Raw genomic sequence first — 20,050 nt, 5'->3', positions numbered from 1 at the left:
CCTGAACAAGGCAGTTAACCCACTGTTCCCCAGTAGGCCATCATCGTAAATAAGAATGTTCTTTATGTAACTAGGCAAGTCAAATAAAGGTTAAATGTAAAAAATAAAAAAAATAAAAACATGTAGCAGTGTTCAGCATACACACTTATAATTAGCAGTGAAAATGGCACTTACATACAAATAAAGAGTCAAATATATTATATTTTACACCAAGTGTTTTATTTCGTGAGCATCTGCTCAGGTCACATGACTTACAGTAGCTCGACCCCTCTGAAACCCCCACTGGGGAACGACTATTTTACAAGCCACAGGGTCATAAGGATGACATAACAGGTGGGAGGACATGGTTGAGACAAGGGGGGCAACTGACAGAGCCAACATTTTTGTGGAGGCTGAGGACAAATATAAAAGGTCTAGATAGAGTTACAACACACAATTTTACACTAGAAGGGTTGTAATACTCCCAGGGCTGGCTGGCTAAACAAGAGAGTGATGCACCCGCAGGCGCTCTTTAACACATGGCACATTCCCAAATTCCTGTATGGTGAAAACGACTGTAGCTGCAGCCGACTGGTCTCTGGCCCTCGTCTCCGAGAGAAACACAGCAGGAAGGAACATAAGTGCATGTGAGGGTGGCTTCAGCTACAAACGCCTCCACTTCCTCAGTGATGTAGATATGGGGCAGGTGCAAAAGTGAGAGAGAGCTCATTCCAATTTGTGCCAGCCGTCTGTACAGTAGTAGACTAGAAAGCAGGTGATTTGACATCTGGGTCACTGGATGGTGGTAGAGGTGCTAATACAGGGCGGGAGACAGAGCTTTTTCACTTGGGAGCTGGGGGTCCAAACTCTGGCGGGTGAATTTGTCTTCACTCCCCCCTCTCCTCGGTGATGGGGCTTAGGCACTGCTGAGGGCATTCACACCGGGCAACACTTTACCTGTGGGCAGAAAGGAACGACATGCAATATGGTCACTGCTTTGGAAAAACTCTTCAGCATTACTTCTTAAGTCATCATATGTAACTATTGGTAACAGTACCAAAATGTAATTTTGTTCTTTCTAGCCTGCATCCCCTTAGACACTGATTTTGAACTGGGCATAGGTCAAAGGTCAGCGTGACGCCAGTAAGGATTAGACCACGATCACTCACCCTCCAGAAGCTCCAGGCTGGCTCCGCCTCCTGTGCTGACATGGCTGACCTTGTCCTCTGTGCCCCATTTGGCGCAGCATGTAGCGGTGTCGCCTCCACCTGGGCATCACCAAGACAACAGGTAGGTAGCATTCAAATCAGAGATCCTTCACTGTCATAGTGATCCCTCACTACTATAGATGTGAGGAAGAAAAGGTGCTTGGCACCATCTGGCGGTGAGAATGATATCAAGAGTGGCTGAACCAAAGCTTCCAATCAAAATGGCAGTGCAAGTATAAACTTGAATAAATTATTTTTACCATGATGCGCAAGAGCAGGCTTTGTTTAACGAATGATCTCTATCATATGTGTATTTATTTGCAAAAGTTGGGATTAGGTGCAGGGACAAATATATGTTTTTTGGTCATTGTACATAAACACAATGGTCGAGGGTCTTACCAATGATTGTGACGCAGCCTGACTTGGTGACCTCCACCACTTTGTCCATCAGGCTCTTGGTTCCTTTGGCGAAGTTCTCAAACTCAAACACACCCACGGGGCCGTTCCACACGATCTGCTTGGCTCTGCCTACAGCATCAGCGAAGTGCTTGTTGCTCTCTGGTCCACAGTCCAGACCCTGGAGAGAACAGAGGGTGACACCGGGACACAGAGCTCAACCAGTTTTGTGTGTTGTTGAGGGTATTCATCTACAATATTTACATAAAAAAAATCCTATAATTAATTTGGCTCTCGAAGTGATACAGTATATCACATTTCTAGCTAGCACAAGAACTATTAGAAAAATTCCCATAAAAACCCTTCAAGAAGACTATAAAACCCGATCAGTGTCATGTTTATTAGGCATCAAACGGAGGGGAAAAAAACAAATCAGGTTGGGATTACACTGGATTTTTCCAATAGGAAGCACTTATTTTTGTATTCTGTATCAAAATGTTTACAAATATTTTACGTTGCGTGCCCCAATGAACATGACCTAGGTTGCTCTCCTCACCATCCAGCCTGCAGGGATGCCAGCAGCCACGGTTGCGGTGCCAGTCTGGGCATGCTCGTCAAACTTCTCTGCGGTGATGAAGTCGACGGGGAGGTTGATCTTGACCTTGTTCTTCTCGGCCTTGGCCATCAGCTCCTTGACGATCTTGGCACCCTCATCATCGTATAGGGAGGTGCCGATCTGGCAGGGAGGAGAGGATCACTCATTGTAAGATGTAAACTATAACCGTGATATACAAAATAGTCGAACATTAAACAAATGTAACTACATTGTGCAGAGGCACAAGAGTTCTGAGTTATATTCATTTAAATAAATGAGGTTAAAAACCTGATTTAAATATAATTTGCCAAAAAAGGGGTAACATCTCTCCATTTCTCCCACCCTCCCTACCGCCTTCCCTCTTTCTGTCCTCACCTCCATGTTGTTAAGGACCTTGAGGAAGGTGAAGGCCATGCCACCACCAATGATCATCTCATTGACCTGGTCCAACATGTTGTTGATCAGCTGAATCTTGTCCTTGACCTTGGCTCTGCACACAACAACAGACAAACTCTATAAAAACTGTTAAACATAGTAAAACATTGAAAGCCCAATAATATGAAGCCCATTTATCTAGAATCCATTATAAAACACTTAAGAGGAGTTATAATGCATACATGGTAAAGCATTCTAGTTGAGGAAGATAGTCATATTGGGACAGAAAAGTTTGTTGTAGTGGACACTTGTTTCTTTTGTCTCGTGAATTTCGTGCTAAATCCTACCATTTGTCATCCATTGTTGAGGGGCTTATCATTAGCCAATTCATATCAATGTCCTTTGTCACTGGCAGAGGTCCAAAAAGCTGAACTGGGTAAAAAACTTTGAAAATACAGAACTGTGGCAGTGAAAGAACCTGATTGGCTGCACTCAGAGACACTGATTGGACATGGCGGTTGCACAATGCCCAGCTGAAATGGGCTCCAACACTGAGCCAATTTCAACATGTGAGCAATGGTAGTTAGCCGTGTGTGCGCACGCGCTCTTTAGTTTTCCCACTGTGCTAGGCTGTAAAGTGCTCAGTCACAGGAGGTTGGTGGCACCTTAATTGAGGAGGGCAGGCTCGTGGTCATGGCTGGAGCAGAATGAGTAGGATAGTATCAAGTCCATCAAACACAGTTTGATACCATTCACTTCGTTCCAGCCATTAATTAAGAGCTGTTCTCCCCTCAGCAGCCACCGCTGTGCTCAGTAGTAGGAAAAGACAGTACGGTCACACAGATTGAGGTATTACACAACACGCTTAAGGTCTCAATTCCTGGACTGCCTTCTGTGTATTAAAAAATAAATAAAAAATCCTGCACTTGAGAATGATACTACAACAGCCCAAGGCTGATGTATCAACAGAGAAAGAGAGAGAGTGAGTGAATGAGTGAGTGGTCGAGAGAATAGAAAGAGAGCAACAGTGAGAAATATTTAAGTGAGGTTGCATGGCTTTCATTGTGCATATAATATGACCAGACCAGTCTATTTTAGCTGGATCAACCAGTTGAAGAGCCAGTCCCCAGTAGTGATACCATAGAAGCAGATGCAAGTCTCTGGGTACTTTATTCTTAACTCATAACAGAGCTATCCCTGCCCCGTTGACAATCAGTGACATGGTAAACTAAAGCATCAAACGGTCCTTTGACAAGTTACTTACCCTCCGAGGATGGCCAGGAAGGGCCTGGCTGGTTTCTCCAGAGCCATGGCAAAGTAGTCAAGCTCCTTCTTCATCAGGAAGCCTGCGGCCTTCTGGGACAGGTTCACTCCAACCATGGAGCTGGGGGAAGAGAAAGAAATCACTTTCTATTATTTTTGTAATTATATATATAAAAAAATCTTTCTAGGAGATGACAGGAAGGGACAAAGTATTTTAAAAATGAAAGTATAGGAGAAAGGGATTGGCAATAAGTGATGGCTTCTAAGTTTCATTAAAACAGCAGATACCAAAATATCAGAGTTTATGCTTGACTCCTCCACAGAATGTGTGGTGACCCCTACCTGTGGGCTCTGTGTGCTGTGCCGAAAGCATCGTTGACGTAGACGTCTCCCAGTTTGGACAGAGAGGCTCTGAAGGAATCAATTTGCTCCTGGGTGGCTTTGGTCTAGAAGATAAAGGAGAGAATGGACAGGTGTGTAAACCGCTCCTGCTGGTGTTAACCTATCAGACAGAACTGTACGGCCTATTGTGCAGCAAACAGAGGCCTAATTTATTCATATTGATGACATCAATTAATAAATACTACATGGGATGATATAAAATAAGCCATTTTCCACATTCATCAATATAGCCCATATCATCTATCCATGTTTCGCAACTGTATTAAGGGTTTATAATACGAGTCAGAACACTTGGTGTGGCACCTAGGAGCGTAGTGATACGAGACAATTCAGAGGCTCGACACACAAGGCACAATTCAAAACCAGGCAGAAGCTGGTGTATTTCTTAAATCAAAAAGGTGAGTTATAGAAATGGTCCAAACGTGGTCCAATCATTTGAGCGGTCTTTGTTGTGGCGAATTGGGTGCTGGCAGCTGCAACCTTTTGGGAGGCGAGACTAGTTTCCACGGTTGTTAGTCATACATCCTTCTTCCTCTCTGGTTCTGAATGTTTCCCATAATCGTCCCCATATGAAAATGGATTCACTCACCGAGTTTGTGGGTTCCTGGTAGTTGAGCGCATAGCACTCATCATCCATCTCCTGCTCAGAATCCCACCACCACTCTTCTTCTTGAGTGCACTGGGCCTTCTGCAGTGCACTGGGGTCATACTCACAGGCATCATGGTTAACACCAACATGTGATGGACAGGTCTGAGATACTTCATTCTTGTGAGATTTACCAAGACAGTCTGTTTGATTAATCACAGAGATGAAATATGATTGGGTGTCAGTCTGGCTGTGACCATCTATTAATGTGCTGGTCTGGCAGCTTTCATCTTGAGAAACAGTTGAAGACTCCCCAGTCTGGGTTTGTTCATCTTGACCCTCAGTTACCTGCACTAGTTCTACCACTTTGGCTTGTAATTCACCCTTCTCCCGCTTCAGGTTCTCAATGCGCTCTCTCTGGACTGTGCATTCTTCATTGAGGTCTTCAATCTCTTCTCGAAGACACTTTTTCTCCTCTTCAGTTTTGCAGAGGAGATCTTGAAAAATCTTTAGCCTCCTCTTCAACTCTTCAGCTTCATCATGTGGAGCACATTTTCTTCTAGTTACCCATTTCAAAGTTTGCAGCTCCTGCAAAGTCTCGCTCCAATACTTCTCCAGCTTGGCGGCTCGCTGTTGCTCTTTCTGTAGAACGACTCCTTGTTTCAGCAGGCTTTCTTCAGCCTTCTTCCTTTTCTCAGCTTCGGAAGTTAGCTGAGCCTTTAGCTCATTTGCCCCATTATCTGGCTTGCTGACAGAAACTTGGCCTTCTTGCCCAAACCCTTCTTCCTCAGGGGACTGGATGATTAAGTGTCCATTCTCCATGCTGACAATACACTGTAGAGTACCACTATTGGCCAAAGCATCTGGTTCTGCTTGCCAGGCTTTTTGGTGCACATCTAGCGCCACATCCATCATGTTATTTAGAGCTTTCCATAGCTCCTTTGACCCTTTATCCATTTCACATCTCTGGACACCTGGTGGTTTCTTCAGGATGTTTAGGAGGAGCTCCCTTTGAGCTTCTGGCAGTACTTCTATGCCTTCTCCCTGCAGCCATGGAACAGTGAGGGGGACCTGTCATCCATCCATGAATGTCTGCAATTATTTTGGTGCAAATGTGTGAGCGCTCCGAATTCTCTCATGCACTACACCTCTAGGCCACCAGATAAAGCTGTGCCTGTATTACCTCCACCGGTGTGGCAGAACACTGGGTGTGACATAAGGTTGCAAAGGGTCGGAAACCTTCCGGTAAATGCCCAGAAATTTTCCATGGGAAGTTATGCTTAAATTCATCATAAAAGTTAGCTTAAAACAGTGAAAAAAAATGTGTAGGGTGCACATAAGGTAATTCTAGGTATTGTGGCATATTTTGGTTAAACTACCCCCATGGTCCTCCTGGAATAAGTTTTTGACTCGATGGAGGAACGTAGAGAAATGCTGATGAATGTCTTGCTCGAGCTGTGTATTCAATTGGTTCACCTCTGATGCTCACAGGCAATGTGTGTTGGAAAAGATTTCTGAATGTTCTTCGCCCAGCATACACCCCTCCAACCAGACATGCTTTATCTACTGCTGGATGCAGAGTTCAAGTGCAGGTCAAGCAAATCATAGAGAAAGCAGACTACATTGCAATCATCTGATGGGTGGTCAAATGTTCATGGGCAAGGAATAATTAACTACATCATCTCCACCCCTCAACCAGAATTCTACAAGAGCACAGACACAAGGGACAACAGACACACCGGTCTCTACATTGCAGATGAGCTGAAGGCAGTCATCAATGACCTTGGACCACAGAAGGTATTGCATTGATGACAGACAATGCTGCGAACATGAATGCTGCTTGGTCTAAAGTGGAGAAGTCATACCCTCACACCCATTGGCTGTGCTGCTCATGAATTGAATCTGCGCCTCAAGGACTTCATGGCACTGAAAACAATGGATACACTCTACAAGAGAGACAAGGAAATGGTTCGGTATGTGAAGGGTCATCAAGATATGGCAGCAATCTACCTCACCAAGAAAAGTGAGAAGAATAAGAGCACCACATTGAATCTGCCCAGAAACACCCGTTGGGGTGGTGTTGTCATCATGTTTGACAGTCTCCTGGAGGGGAAGGAGTCTCTCCAAGAAATGGCCATATCACAGTCTGCCGATATGGACAGCCCAATCAAGAGGATCCTCCTGGATGATGTATTTTGGGAGAGAGTGGTAAGCAGCCTGAAACCTACAGCAGTAGCCATTGCATGGACTGAGGGAGACAATGCCATCCTGTCTGCTTGCAGATGTAAGATAAGAAATCCATACTGCCCTGCCCACGTCACTGTTGCTCCAAGCAGAGGAAACTGCAGTTCTGAAATACATCAAAAAGTATGAAGACTTCTGCCTGAAGCCCATACACGCCGCAGCGTACATGTTGGACCCCAAGTATGCTGGCAAGAGCATCCTGTCTGGTGCAGAGATCACTACAGTGTCTCGCCACCTTGGCTTGGATGAGGGCAAGGTTCTTGGCAGTCTGGCAAAGTACACTTCCAAGCAAGGGCTTTGGAATGGAGATGCAATATGGCAGTCATGCCAACATATCTCATCAGCCACCCAGTGGAAGGGACTTTGTGAATCTGAGGCTCTTTCCCCCGTTGCCTCAATCATCCTCCAAATCCCACCAACATCAGCCGCCTCAGAGCGCAACTGGTCCTTGTTTGGGAACACACACACCAAAGCACACAACAGGCTGACCAATACAAGGGTTGAAAAATTGGTGGCCATCCGGGCAAATTTCAGGCTTTTTGAGCCTGACAACGAGCCATCCTCAACAAGGTTGGAAAGTGACAGTGAAGATGAGGCCTCAGTCTGATGTTCAAGAGGTGGACATTGAGGAGGTCCAGGGAGAAGACAAACGCCTGAGAGGAAGACAACCAAAGCTTTAGTTTCTAGACTCAATTTACAGATCTATGTTGAAAATATTTTTGGGAGATGTGATGGATCATTGGGGATCATTCAATATTCCCTTCTGTTGTTCAGTGAAATCATGCCATGTGACGAGTCAACTCATTTAATTAAAGTTCAATTCGTAACTAAATAGTTTTTATTTCTATTGGAAGGATTTAATCATTTCCAATTATGTCTACTTATGATAAGGTTTATGTTTGTCTCCATATGGTAAACATATCCAATGCAAAAAAACATCTACATTTAAATCGTATTAATATTAATTTGCATATATTTCCACAATATTCCCGTTAATTCCCACGGAAAGTTTCCACCTCTGAATATTCCCCAAAATGTGCAACCCTAGTGTGACATAGAAATGTAGTGATGCAAGACAATTCAGAGGCTCACACACGCCACAGAATAAAGGTACCAAACAAAGGGTGGTTTACACAAATGGTCAAACGCTGGGCTCCACTTAGAGCATTAGTGAACAGTTTCTGTAGAGAGAAATCAGATCAAGCCTGAACTGTGCATGTAGTAGGATGTTGTAGTTTCCAACAGGCCAATATTCTACAGTTCAGCGCAAAAAAAGTGGTAATTATTTACAATGACCATAATCCATTACACACACGCCTACTTATCCAGTCTGTGTGGAGCACTGAGCTATAATACCAACGGTGTGGAGCAGGCAGAGTTTGAGAGAAGGGAGAATGGGTGATCGAGAGGGATAGAAAGCAGTTGCATTGCGAGGTATCTCTACCTGAAAATATATTATCTTATATCTTAAGTGATTGATAGTTGTAATTCAAAATACTGCTGAATATCTACTAAAATTGTGATTTTGTTAGACAGCATATAGGTAGCAGCTCTATAGATATGAGATGACTTGGAACAAAATAAAACTAATATTTAATTAAAGTAAATTATGGTTAATAAGTGGTAAGCAGTTATGGGACGTCACTACCATTCCTTAAATTTTAAAACTTCTATTAATTGTTTTATTCTGTGTGACAGCATTCAGCCCAAATAATACATAGTGCATTTAATGTCAAAAATGATCATTGAAACCGAAAACCGTAATTTTGTAATATTCGAACCAACCTCAAAAAAAGCTCTAATCGCTCAGCACTACTGAACATAAACTCAAAGGGGAAGTTCTGTATTTTACAACCTAATATTAATGTTAGAGGGTCCCTCACTCAAAGTAGTCTACGGGCCAGAAGACTGTAAACCCATGGTTCGTTTTTCTTTGAACAGCCAATTGTAGATAGTGCATCTATAGGAGCACGTGGTGAATATACTGCAGTGATGCCAGGGGAGTGGACTGCATGACGAGGGTACTGTAAGTACTTTATAATAACGTTCCTACTGACCTTTAACAGCAAAGTTCTTGACTCTTTCACAGAAAGGTCACAGAAAGGTCATGGCTGATCTATCGTGTCCCATCCAAATGCCAGGAGTTGGCACAAGTACAGTAGTCCAGGTCATCATAGACCTTGCCCTTAACCACAGAGCTGGGATCGGATTACACTATCCCCCAATCCTATCCTCAAGCATAAGATGAATGAAAAAGATCTGACCCCGAATCAGCAGTTAGGGGTAACATCTAGACTTACCTACTCTGTCGCCTGCCACCCCCCAGCCATCGAGGGATTTTGTGAAAGGTCGACAGCTACCCCCCTTCCCAATCTCCTCCCTCTTTAAAGGGTTGCATATCAGCCAGGGCTCACAAGACAAGAAAAGCAAAACGCTAGACCAGAGACAACCCACTGCCCTTCACTCAAATGTCAGCAGGTCAGGGCTGCATCTCAGGTAAATGAGAGGAGATGGAGAAGTAGAGGTAGAATCCTGGCCATTGATACAGGCAGGCACAGATACTACAGGAAACTCATCCTATAAACCTATGCATTTACATAATTCTCTCAGTGGTGCAACCTTCTTAAGACCTGCTAACAGTTTTAGTATGGATGTACTCAGTGACGCAGTAATTTGTGGCTGTACTCCTCAAACAGATGAGATGCCATTTTCTGTACATTGGTCTCCAAATTACAAAATTCCTGCTTTTCAGGTCAGATGGCTGACTGATGCGTCATTATTTTGCAGCTTGGCTCTATTTTCATCTGTGATGCCTTTAGCAGCTCTGCTGACGCCAACACCACAGGAGTGACAGTTGCAGCTTGGGGCTCTGCAGGGTAGGAGCCCTCATTTTATGTAAATAGAAAGGGCCTCTGGGAATGGCTACTGCAGTCGTTGACCAACCTTGTTTCCGGAGGCGTCCTTGCCCTTGCCCTCCTCTGCAACGTGGAACCTCAGGTTCTCCAGGAGGATGACTGAACCGGCGGCAGGGTCAGCACAGGCCTTCTCTACGTCGGGACCTACGCAGTCCTTCAGGAAGTGCACATCCCTGAAAATGGGTGCAACACATGCACGATTGAGTACTTTATTCAGACACCTCACTGAAACATTGTCAGTTGAGAGAACCAAAGTGTGTCAATAGAGATCATACCAATTCATTCATTGGTACAACTCAGTCAATGGCACAGTAACACACATACAAGAGTTATATTTCACTCGCAGCATGGTAATAGCCAACTATGCCATGAGGTCTCACTCACTTGCCCAGCAGGCTCTTGAGCTCGGCAGCCACAGGCTTCAGGGAGAATTTGTCAGGCATGGGGTTCCCATCAGGACGACCCAAGTGGCTCATCAGCACCACAGCCTTGGCCCCATGGTCAAGACAGTGCTTGATGGTGGGGACAGCAGCCTTGATCCTGGAATACACAGGCACACAGTATGAGCAAAGGCTGGAATCGGGCTCCTATAGAATAAACTAGTAGCACTTGGTCTAATCATGTGTATTAGTTACTGAAGATGATAAAATGAAAACAAGCTCATTATTACCTCTGGTTGTTCGTTATGTTATGGTCCTTCATTGGCACATTGAAATCAACCCTGCAAAAGACATGTATATCATTCAGCTTTGGGCACAGTAATACTAAGTGTTTATAGCATTATAAAATGTATGGTTGAAAAGAAAGGGTATATTACTAGAAACTACGTTTACCAGTAAACTACTAGAATTTTGGTATCTTTTAAGGATTTTATGTAACCTATCACAAGACATCTAGTGGCCCTGTTGGGTGTCCAATCAGCTCTGGCCCTCTGTGTGGCCTTATCACATGTAAAATATGAAATAATTGAATACATAAAAATAGAATGACAAAGCTGTAAAACATTAACCTAAATATAAATAAGGTTAGTAAATACAATGAGTGTTTAATGAGGGTTTCAAAATGAAATATCCTTTATATATTTTTACTAAGATTTATTTAACTGTGTCAATATGTATTTGTCGTCAATGTTTGTGTCAAACTGGTGGCAGTTGTCAAAATGTCAAACTTATACAGTTGCAGAGATAATTGAAAATAATTCCATTGTTGATTAGATGTTCCCTCAAACCATATTGTCTATCTACTAGAAACTCATGAACAGACATATACTGTATAATAGAATACTTTTAAAAAAAAATAAAAAAATAAAAAGTTATTCCAGTATAAATTACCAAACTTACGATAGATTTTCTCATATGAACCAAAATTACTGAAGATTCTGGTAACTTTGGTAAATTACCAGTGGCTTTGCAACCCTTATAAAACGTGTCCATGACACTGGGCTTAGTATTGAATGGAAATGATTCAACAGCCAAACACTTTCCTGTATGACGCCCACAGTGACATGAGAACATGCTGCATCCCTCATTCTCCTGCCCATTACCTAACTCCATCCCCCTCTCGGTTTCTCCTCCGGCCCCCTTGATGCAGTGAAGTGCAGGATCAGGCAATGTGTGCCACAACCGTACTCTATTGTACTAGAACCCTTCGGTCAGCATAGGGGAAGAATGACACTGCTATGGAATGCCTTTGTTAGCAATGACCCCTTCAAAATGGGTAAATGGGAACAATTCACAGCCGCACTAGTGATGCCCTTGTAATAGGCTACCATTTGTTTAACCTGCACCTTACACTACAGATCCATAAAGGCAGGTGTTTTATACGAGGGATAAAAGACTGAAGGTGGAGCAAGGATATGCATATACGCAGAATAAGGCCAGCACATTGGCTGCTTGACAGGCTTGGCACAGGCCTGCCAGACTGTTCGCTCTACCACAGCAAAGTCTCCATAACAGCCCAAGGTCCTGACAGTCAGTCACAGTTTGTCCTATTCTGCACAAATAAGCAATGCCACTTCATAGAAGTAGGATGTACAGACAGATATGCATGTTATGGCAAGCCCAGGATGGAATGTGATGAGATATTTTCATAGTAATTTGTCTACCCCAGGGTTTCCCAAACTCAGTCCTGGGGCCCCTGCTGGGTCAACATTTTGGTTTTTACCCTAGCACTACACAGCTTGATTATGAGTTGGTTATTTGAATCAGCTGTGTAGTGCACTAAGGAGGGGGGGGGGGGTATTAGGGTTTCCCAAACTCTGTCCTACACTCGCTTTAAGTCATCTGTGTTGATTTGACCTTTAGGAAGGAAAAGGCCTAATGCATCTCCTGCAGTCATCATGGGTACATGGAGCTGGGGACTCCAGGATGCCCTATGACATTTAAAAGTGGGTGTCGTTTTTCAGTGTACTGAAGCACCCCTGGGAGCCACACATGACAACAATATCTAAGCAAATGCCATCAGCTAAAATGGATAGGATGGTGTTTATAAGATTAACTAGCTAATTGAATATAAATACAGTAGAGTATCCGCAGCTTAGAGCGTTGTACTTTAACTCGGATATCATCTTAATGCAAAATAACTTCAATTGTTGCAATTAACATTTTAGGGATGCTTGCATCCATTCTGCATCACTCCTGTGGCATGTAATTGGTTTGAATAGGGAAAACGTGAGACAACAACAACTACCTGTGTTCTGTCACGAGTGGTGGCATGCATCACCTGCTGAAGTACCCAAAATATACCTATTAAAAATGTCACCAAGTAAGACCATTATTACTGTTCCAGCTGGCTGATATGCGTTATGAGGTAGGTAATGGTAAGTGTAACACAGAAATGTTAGACCAAGCTTTACTTGGCGATATGTCTTCAATTCCCAACTTGGAAGATAACACATCTTCTAAACTTCCATGTATTACAGTCGTGGCCAAAAGTTTTGAGAACGACACAAATATTAATTTTCCCAAAGTTTGCTGCTTCAGTGTCTTTAGATATTTTTGTCAGATGTAATTATACTTCAGTATTCCATATTAACAAGTTTTTCATAAGTGTCAAAGGCTTTTATTGACAGTTACATCTAGTTGATGCAAAGAGTCATTATTTGCAGTGTTGACCCCTCTTTTTCAAGACCTCCGCAATCTGCCCTGGCATGCTGTCAATTAACTTCTGGGCCACATCCTGACTGATGGCAGCCCATTCTTGCATAATCAATGCTTGGAGTTTGTCAGAATTGGTGGGTTTTTGTGTGTCCACCCGCCTCTTGAGGATTGACCACAAGTTCTCAACGGGATTAAGGTCTGGGGAGTTTTGAAGCTTCCAGCCTCCTTTTGAAGCTTCCAGTCTGTTATTCGAACTCAGCATGCCAGAGTGATCTCCAGCCTTGTCCTCGTCAACACTCACACCTGTGTTAACGAGAGACTCACTGACATGATGTCAGCTGGTGCTTTCGTGGCAGGGTTGAAATGCAGTGGAAATGTTTTTTGGGATTCAGTTTATTTGTATGGCAAAGAGAGACTTTGCAATTAATTGCAATTCATCTGATCACTCTTCATAACATTCTGGAGCATATGCAAATTGCCATCATACAAACTGAGGCAGCAGACTTTGTGAAAATTAATACTTGTGTCATTAAAAACTTTTGGCCACCACTATAGTTGCAGGGGGTTCGTTTGAATTGTTACATTAAATACATTTGCTCTAAGAAGTAATCCAACGATGTGTACGCACTTTCGACTTTGTGGTGGAAACCAATAATGAATATAAACACTGGATTGCTGATGCTATATATTGGCCATTGAGAGGCTTTGAAGACACGGTCGGACATATTTGCACCCCTCAGTAGGAGCAGTCCTCCATAGGAATGAATGGAATTTCCACAGTATTTCAATTAAATGTTTCAAGGACAACATTATAAAAACAATATATAAAGACCATTTTATTTAAGTGTGTTTTTGTTGTTGTGCGGACAGTAAAATAAGTAATCTCAAAAGAAATGACTTTGATTTTTTTATTTGTATTTTATGTTCACATAATATATATATTTTTTTTAAATATGTAGACATTAATGCATTTCTATAGCTTCCAAAATATAATTTTTTTCCCCACAGTGGGGTGGGGGCAAGATAGAGGTGTCTTAAACACAGCACCCCCTCAGTCAAATAGTGCAGGGTTTTCCAAACTCAGTCGTGGGCCCTTAGCTTCGGGACACATCGGAAGTTTGCATTGGTTGGACTCCCTGATAATACACAACCAATACACAGACTCCCGATGTTCTGTCCCAAAGCTAAAGTAGGGCTAAGGTTGGTTGAAAATGCTCTGTGCTGCACTTCACATTACCTACCTTATAACGCCAATCAGCCAGCTGGAGACACGGAACGCCTCGTTCCATGTGTCCGTCAACGTGGCACACGGAACAGGGCGCACATCACACGTTTTCATTTGCGGAGGCTTTCCAGACAGACAAGCGATGGGCAGAGCAGAGTTCATACATAACTCAGTGTGTTTGCTTGGCCACACGGAGTACAAAAACATTTTGGAATGTTGCAGATAGAAATGCCATGAATAGAACTGACTAACTCGTGCCCAAATACGCCATGGTAACCTGTCCAAATGACTATCACCCCATAGCACTCACATCTGTAGCCATGACATGCTTGAAAGGCTGGTCATGGCTCACATCAACACCATCCCAGACACCCCGGATCCACTCCAATTCGCATACCGCACTTCCCTTTCCCACCTAGACAAAAGGAAAACCTTTGTGAGAAAGCTGTTCATTGACTACAGCTCAGCATTCAACACCATAGTGTCCTCCAAGCTCATCGCTAAACTAAAGGCCCTTGATTTAAACACCTGCCTCTGCAACTGGACTTCCTGATGGGTCGCCACCAGGTGATGAGGGTAGGCAATGACACATCCACCACACTAACCCTCAAAACAGGGGCGCATGCTTAGTCCCCTCCTGTACTCCCTGTTCACCCACGATTGGGTGGATGTGCACGACTCCAACACAATCATTAAGTTTGCCAACGACACAACGGTGGTAGGCCTGATCACCGACGACGAGACTACAGGGGAGGTCAGAGAGCTAGCAGTATGGTGCCAGTACAAAAATCTCTCCGTCAACGTCAGCAAGAGGAAGGAGCTGATCGTGGACCACAGGAAATGGGGGTGCGAGCACACCCCCATTCACGTCGACAGGGCTGTAGTGGACCAGGCAGAGAGCTTCAAGTTCCTCAGCGTCCACATCACTGGAGACCTATAAGATCCACACTATAGGTTTTTACCTATCCAAAAAGTTGGACCCGTTCCAAAATGGACCTGGGGCTTCCCCACCCGGACATGCATAAAAAAAGGTAAATATCGAGACATGTTCCAAACAGACCCGAGGACAACTAGACCAGTTCCGTATGAACCTGGTCAGATCCAGAACCAGTCCGAGTCACTTTATTAACTGGAGCTGATAAAGCACAAGAGGAGGGAGAGTGGTGCCGCTCTAGCAAGCAGGGGAGGGGCTGTACTGTGAGCGAGTGACATGGGAGCAGGGAAGAGCGAGAGCGAGCGAGAAACCAACCAAGCCGACTCACACTATAGTTGACTTTTTTTTTAACCTTTATTTAAGGTAGTCTAGTGTCATAGCTGCCATACCTAGGTTATTTATCATCAACTATGATTGCATAATACCTGTCTTGGACTGCTATGAACCAGGAGAAGCAAGTTACGCTAGCTAAGGTTAGCTAGCTAGGCTAACTGAGGCTGCAGTGTAGCCTATAGTTACAAATAACTTCATTAAAATATTTAGTAGCAGCCTGCCTAAATGTTGGCTCTTTGTCGTTGTAGCCCTTCTTTCTGCTTTTTGTACTGACTCTCTTGCACACTCACTGGACTCAACCCACACACACACTACACTGAGACTCCAACAACGACATACATTATGACGCCACACACACACACACACACTTTCCCACGCTGCTGCTGCTACTGTTTATTATCTTTCCTGATTGCCTAGTCACTTTTACCCCTACCTACATGTTACCTCAATCACCTCGTACCCCCAGCACCGGTAATCCTTTTATAGCCTTGTTATTGTTATTTTATTGTGTTACCCTTTACTCTTTTTGTGCTAATTTTCACTCTGCATTGTTGGGAAAGGGCTCGTAACTAAAGCATTTCAGGGAAAAGTCTATTGTGTATTTGTCGCATGTGACAAATAAAATGTGATTCGATTTTGTCCCTACCGATGTGAACCTAGCCATAATAACAAATTAGCCACAATAGTGGAATTTGCAGTTCCCTTCAAAAAATTACCTTATTGAAAGAGATTACAAATAATGGAATCATGCCATATTTGGATAACGCTGATTGGAATGTTACATAATTTAAAATTAAACACAATAGTTTGATAATAAACAAAAGAAACGAAATCCCACTGGATGTATTAGACGGCATAATTGCATTGGGGGAATACTTCTATGCACTGTATAGCCTTACCTATGATTTCCCACAGTCAAAGTCCTGCAATAAGAGCTAAGAAGCTAATATTTGTGTTAACTCTTGAGAATTGTGTTCTGTTGGTGTCACCGATTATGCCGATTCCCCGTTTCATGGGTGCACAAATCTAGAGGTTTCCCCCAATTCAATTATGCAGTCTAATACATCCAGTGTGATTAGTTTGTTTATTGACAAATATATATCTTTTTTTTTTTTACAAATTATGTAACATTCCAACATTGTTTAGCATTATCTAATCCAAATATGTAATGATTTCACTATTTGTATCCATTTGCATCACTTTCAATTATGGACTTTCATTTTGAAGGCAAACCACACATTCCACACATGGAGGTTGACAGCTGCCAGTGACCATAGCAGCAGAGTAAAAAAATATATATAATCATCGTGTGAAAAGTGAACAATAACCATAGAAAGTACAGTAGGAAGATAGGCTAAAACTGCTCCTTCAATAGAAATCCCAGATCACACCTGTAGGCGATGTCATGGCGTTGTTGGCTAGCTAAGCGCATGCACGTCATCAGTCGTCATGCGCCTAACTGCCCATGTGCAGGCCATCAAATCAAAGGCACTCCTTCGATATGGAGTAGTTTGACAAATGTGTCCGTTTGTCACTTTCACGAGGTTGGAGTAATAACATGTCCAAATATTCAAACCCTGGCCTGGTCTGTTTCACAAGCGTTTGCGGAAGTCTTGCAATGTTGCGCCTCTGGGTTTAGAAACTCTTTACAATAACATCATAAGCATGTATAAAATGTATTTACAGTCAATCGAAATGATTAACCCAAAAATTGTTTAGAAATAAATCATTAGCATTGTTAGACATGACTCTGTAAATCTATAATGTTAGCCAGCTAACTACCTAGCTAGAGTGGCAAGCTTGGAATCGGTCACATGTAATTAGTTTATAAATAATACATAAACAAAAACTTGAAATCACACTGGATGTATTAGACTGCATAATTTAATTGGGGGTATACTTACATGCACTGCACAGCCTTATATGGATTGTGCACCCGTGATACCCATGGGGTATCAGCATATTCAGTGACACATATTCAAATTGCACTGTACAGCCTAACCTATGGACAATGCACCCCATGAAATAAGCTAACAGCCTACTCAGTGACACCCACAGAACACAATTCAAGAGTTTACACAAATATTACCCCGGAAATAGAAAACAATGATTTGTATTGTTAGACGTTACTCTGTAAACCTATAATGTTAGACAGCTAACTACACTGAACAAAAATATTAAATGCAACATGGAAAGTGTTGGTCCCATCTTTCCTGAGCTAAAATGAAAGATCACAGAAATGTTCCATACTCACAAAAAGCTTATTTCGCACCAATTTTGTGCACAAATGTTTACATCCCTGTTAGTGAGCATTTCTACTTTTCCCAGATAATCCAGCCACCTGAAAGGTGTGGCATATCAAGAAGCTGATTAAACAGCATGATCATTACACAGGTGCAGCTTGTGCTGGGGACAATAAAAGGCCACTAAAATGTGCAGTTTTGTCACAACACAATGCCACAAAGGTCTCGTCTCCTGTTGAGGAAGTGTGCAATTGGCATGCTGACTACAGGAATGTCCACCCCGCCAGAGCTGTTGTCAGATAATGTAATGCTAATTTCTCTACCATAAGCCTTCATGTGGGCAAGCGGTTTGCCCACTCTGTGAACAGAGTGCCCAATGGTGGCGGTATGGTTATGGTATGGGCAGACATAAGCTATGGACAACAAGCACAATTGATTTTATTGATGGAAATTTGAATGCACAGAGGTACCATGACAAGATCCTGAGGTCCATTGTCGTGCCATTCATCTGCCGTCATCACCTCAAGGCTCTGTACACAATTCCTGGAAGCTGAAAATTTCCGTTTTTTTTCATGGCATGTTTAGGATGCTCTGGAACAACATGTAAGACCGCGTGTTCCAGTTCCCACCAATATCCCACAACTTTGCACAGCCATTGAAAAGGAGTGGGACAACATTCCACAGGGCATATTCAACAGCCTGATCAACTCCACGCACAAGTTGTCGCACTGCATGAGGCAAATGGTGGTCACACCAGATACTAACTGGTTATGATCCATGTCCCTGACCAACAGATTCAAATCTGTATTCCCAATAAAGTGAAATCCATAGATTAGGGCCTAATGAATGCATTTAAATTGACTGATTTCCTTATATAAAACGGTAACTCGGTAAAATATTTGAAATTGTTGCGTTTATATGTTTTGTTCAGTATAGTTAGCTAGAGTGGCAAGCTAGGTGATCTGTCACATTGTGGCCTACATGCTGACTGCACATGCATCGCCGGTTTTCAGTAGTTACAACAGCCACAAGGTCAAAATTGGCTATATGATAAGAATTCATTAAACCAAAAATGTCCTTTGTTCTTCATTTAAGGTTAGGGTTAGGCAGAAGGTTAGCAGTGTGGTTAAGATTAGGTTTGAAATAAGATTTGAAATAAGCGGAATTTCTGACTTTGTGGCTATGGTAAATAGTGAGGACACGTATCACCACGAAAAACACTAATAACGGTCTGACTAGGCGATATTTTTAAAAACCAACCAAATGTATATTTTAACTGCAATTAAGTTCAATTTAGCTCTTCGATAACAATGTATCGTGAATGTTTCCAAAGCTAAAGTATCAAGCGTCTCTCAGTTACTGTCTTGTAACGAATCACAGTGCGATGTCTAATGCTGCGTTCATGACAACAGCGAACTCGGAAAAAACGAGTTCGACTAAGGATATCGTTTAACGGTCATCCAACTCAGAATTACAATTCGCAAACTCGGGCATATTTTTGAACTTCGACTTTCCGACCTGAAGATCACTGATTTGACCTCGTTTTCCCAGTTGTCTTGAAAGCACCAATAACCCCCTTTCCGATGGCTCAATTCGAACTCACCTCATGATCACGCGCTTCCCCTTCACGTCCACCTTGTCCAGGGTGAGTTTATTTGACAGCGACATTTTGGATATTTTAGTTGCACCTGCTTTTCTGCCTTTACCTCACTCTGCTGTTGGGTAGTTCCCGAATGAAATCACATTTGCGCAGCAAGGAAGCACTTCGGGTGGGCGGGACGTTACACGCCCATCCACGGTGTATTGGTCCAAAGCTAGTACGGAACTGCTGCATCAGCACTGCCATTGGGTTATGCCAGTGCCAGTCATATGAGCTGTCCTCCATTTAAAACTCAATTTAACGGGAAATGGCGTGTGACGAAAGTCACGTAACGTTTTGCTCGAAGACTATTTTTATTATTTCAAAATAAAATACAATACAAATCATTGTAATGCAATTAAAAAATATACAATATAGAAAAACAAAGAGTATGCAAGCATTGCTAACAGCCAGGGGAATACAAGCAATACATTATATGAAGACCTTGTAAAAAGTACAAACATTTACATTTTGTGTTGCTTTTTTGTTATGAGAAGAAATTGTTTACATATTGTTGAATTTAATTCTCAAAAATAATAAAGAGGTTTATTGCTAAAATGTCATTTATGAATATGGAATTTAGCAAAAATAACAATGAAGTTTAAGAAGAAAGGC

General features: G+C 42.7%; 1 protein-coding gene across 1 annotated transcript; it reads right to left on the bottom strand.

The window, feature by feature from the left end:
* Window positions 1-200: 200 nt before the first annotated feature.
* LOC139423145 (phosphoglycerate kinase-like) lies at window positions 201-19,601 on the bottom strand. The gene is made up of 11 exons (XM_071174837.1): window positions 19,400-19,601; window positions 10,634-10,684; window positions 10,348-10,503; window positions 9,992-10,136; window positions 4,159-4,262; window positions 3,818-3,937; window positions 2,554-2,668; window positions 2,140-2,319; window positions 1,587-1,764; window positions 1,149-1,247; window positions 201-936 (listed from the first exon to the last, which is right to left on the bottom strand). Exons 1-11 carry the CDS (start codon window positions 19,462-19,464, stop codon window positions 896-898), a joined length of 1,254 nt encoding a protein of 417 aa, XP_071030938.1. The 5' UTR covers window positions 19,465-19,601; the 3' UTR covers window positions 201-895.
* Between the last annotated feature and the right edge of the window lie 449 nt (window positions 19,602-20,050).

Source organism: Oncorhynchus clarkii, chromosome 12 (genome assembly GCF_045791955.1).
Source record: "Oncorhynchus clarkii lewisi isolate Uvic-CL-2024 chromosome 12, UVic_Ocla_1.0, whole genome shotgun sequence".
NCBI lineage: Eukaryota > Metazoa > Chordata > Actinopteri > Salmoniformes > Salmonidae > Oncorhynchus > Oncorhynchus clarkii.
The sequence above is the reverse complement of the archived record's forward strand: the minus strand, read 5'-3'. Positions and strand labels throughout refer to the sequence as shown.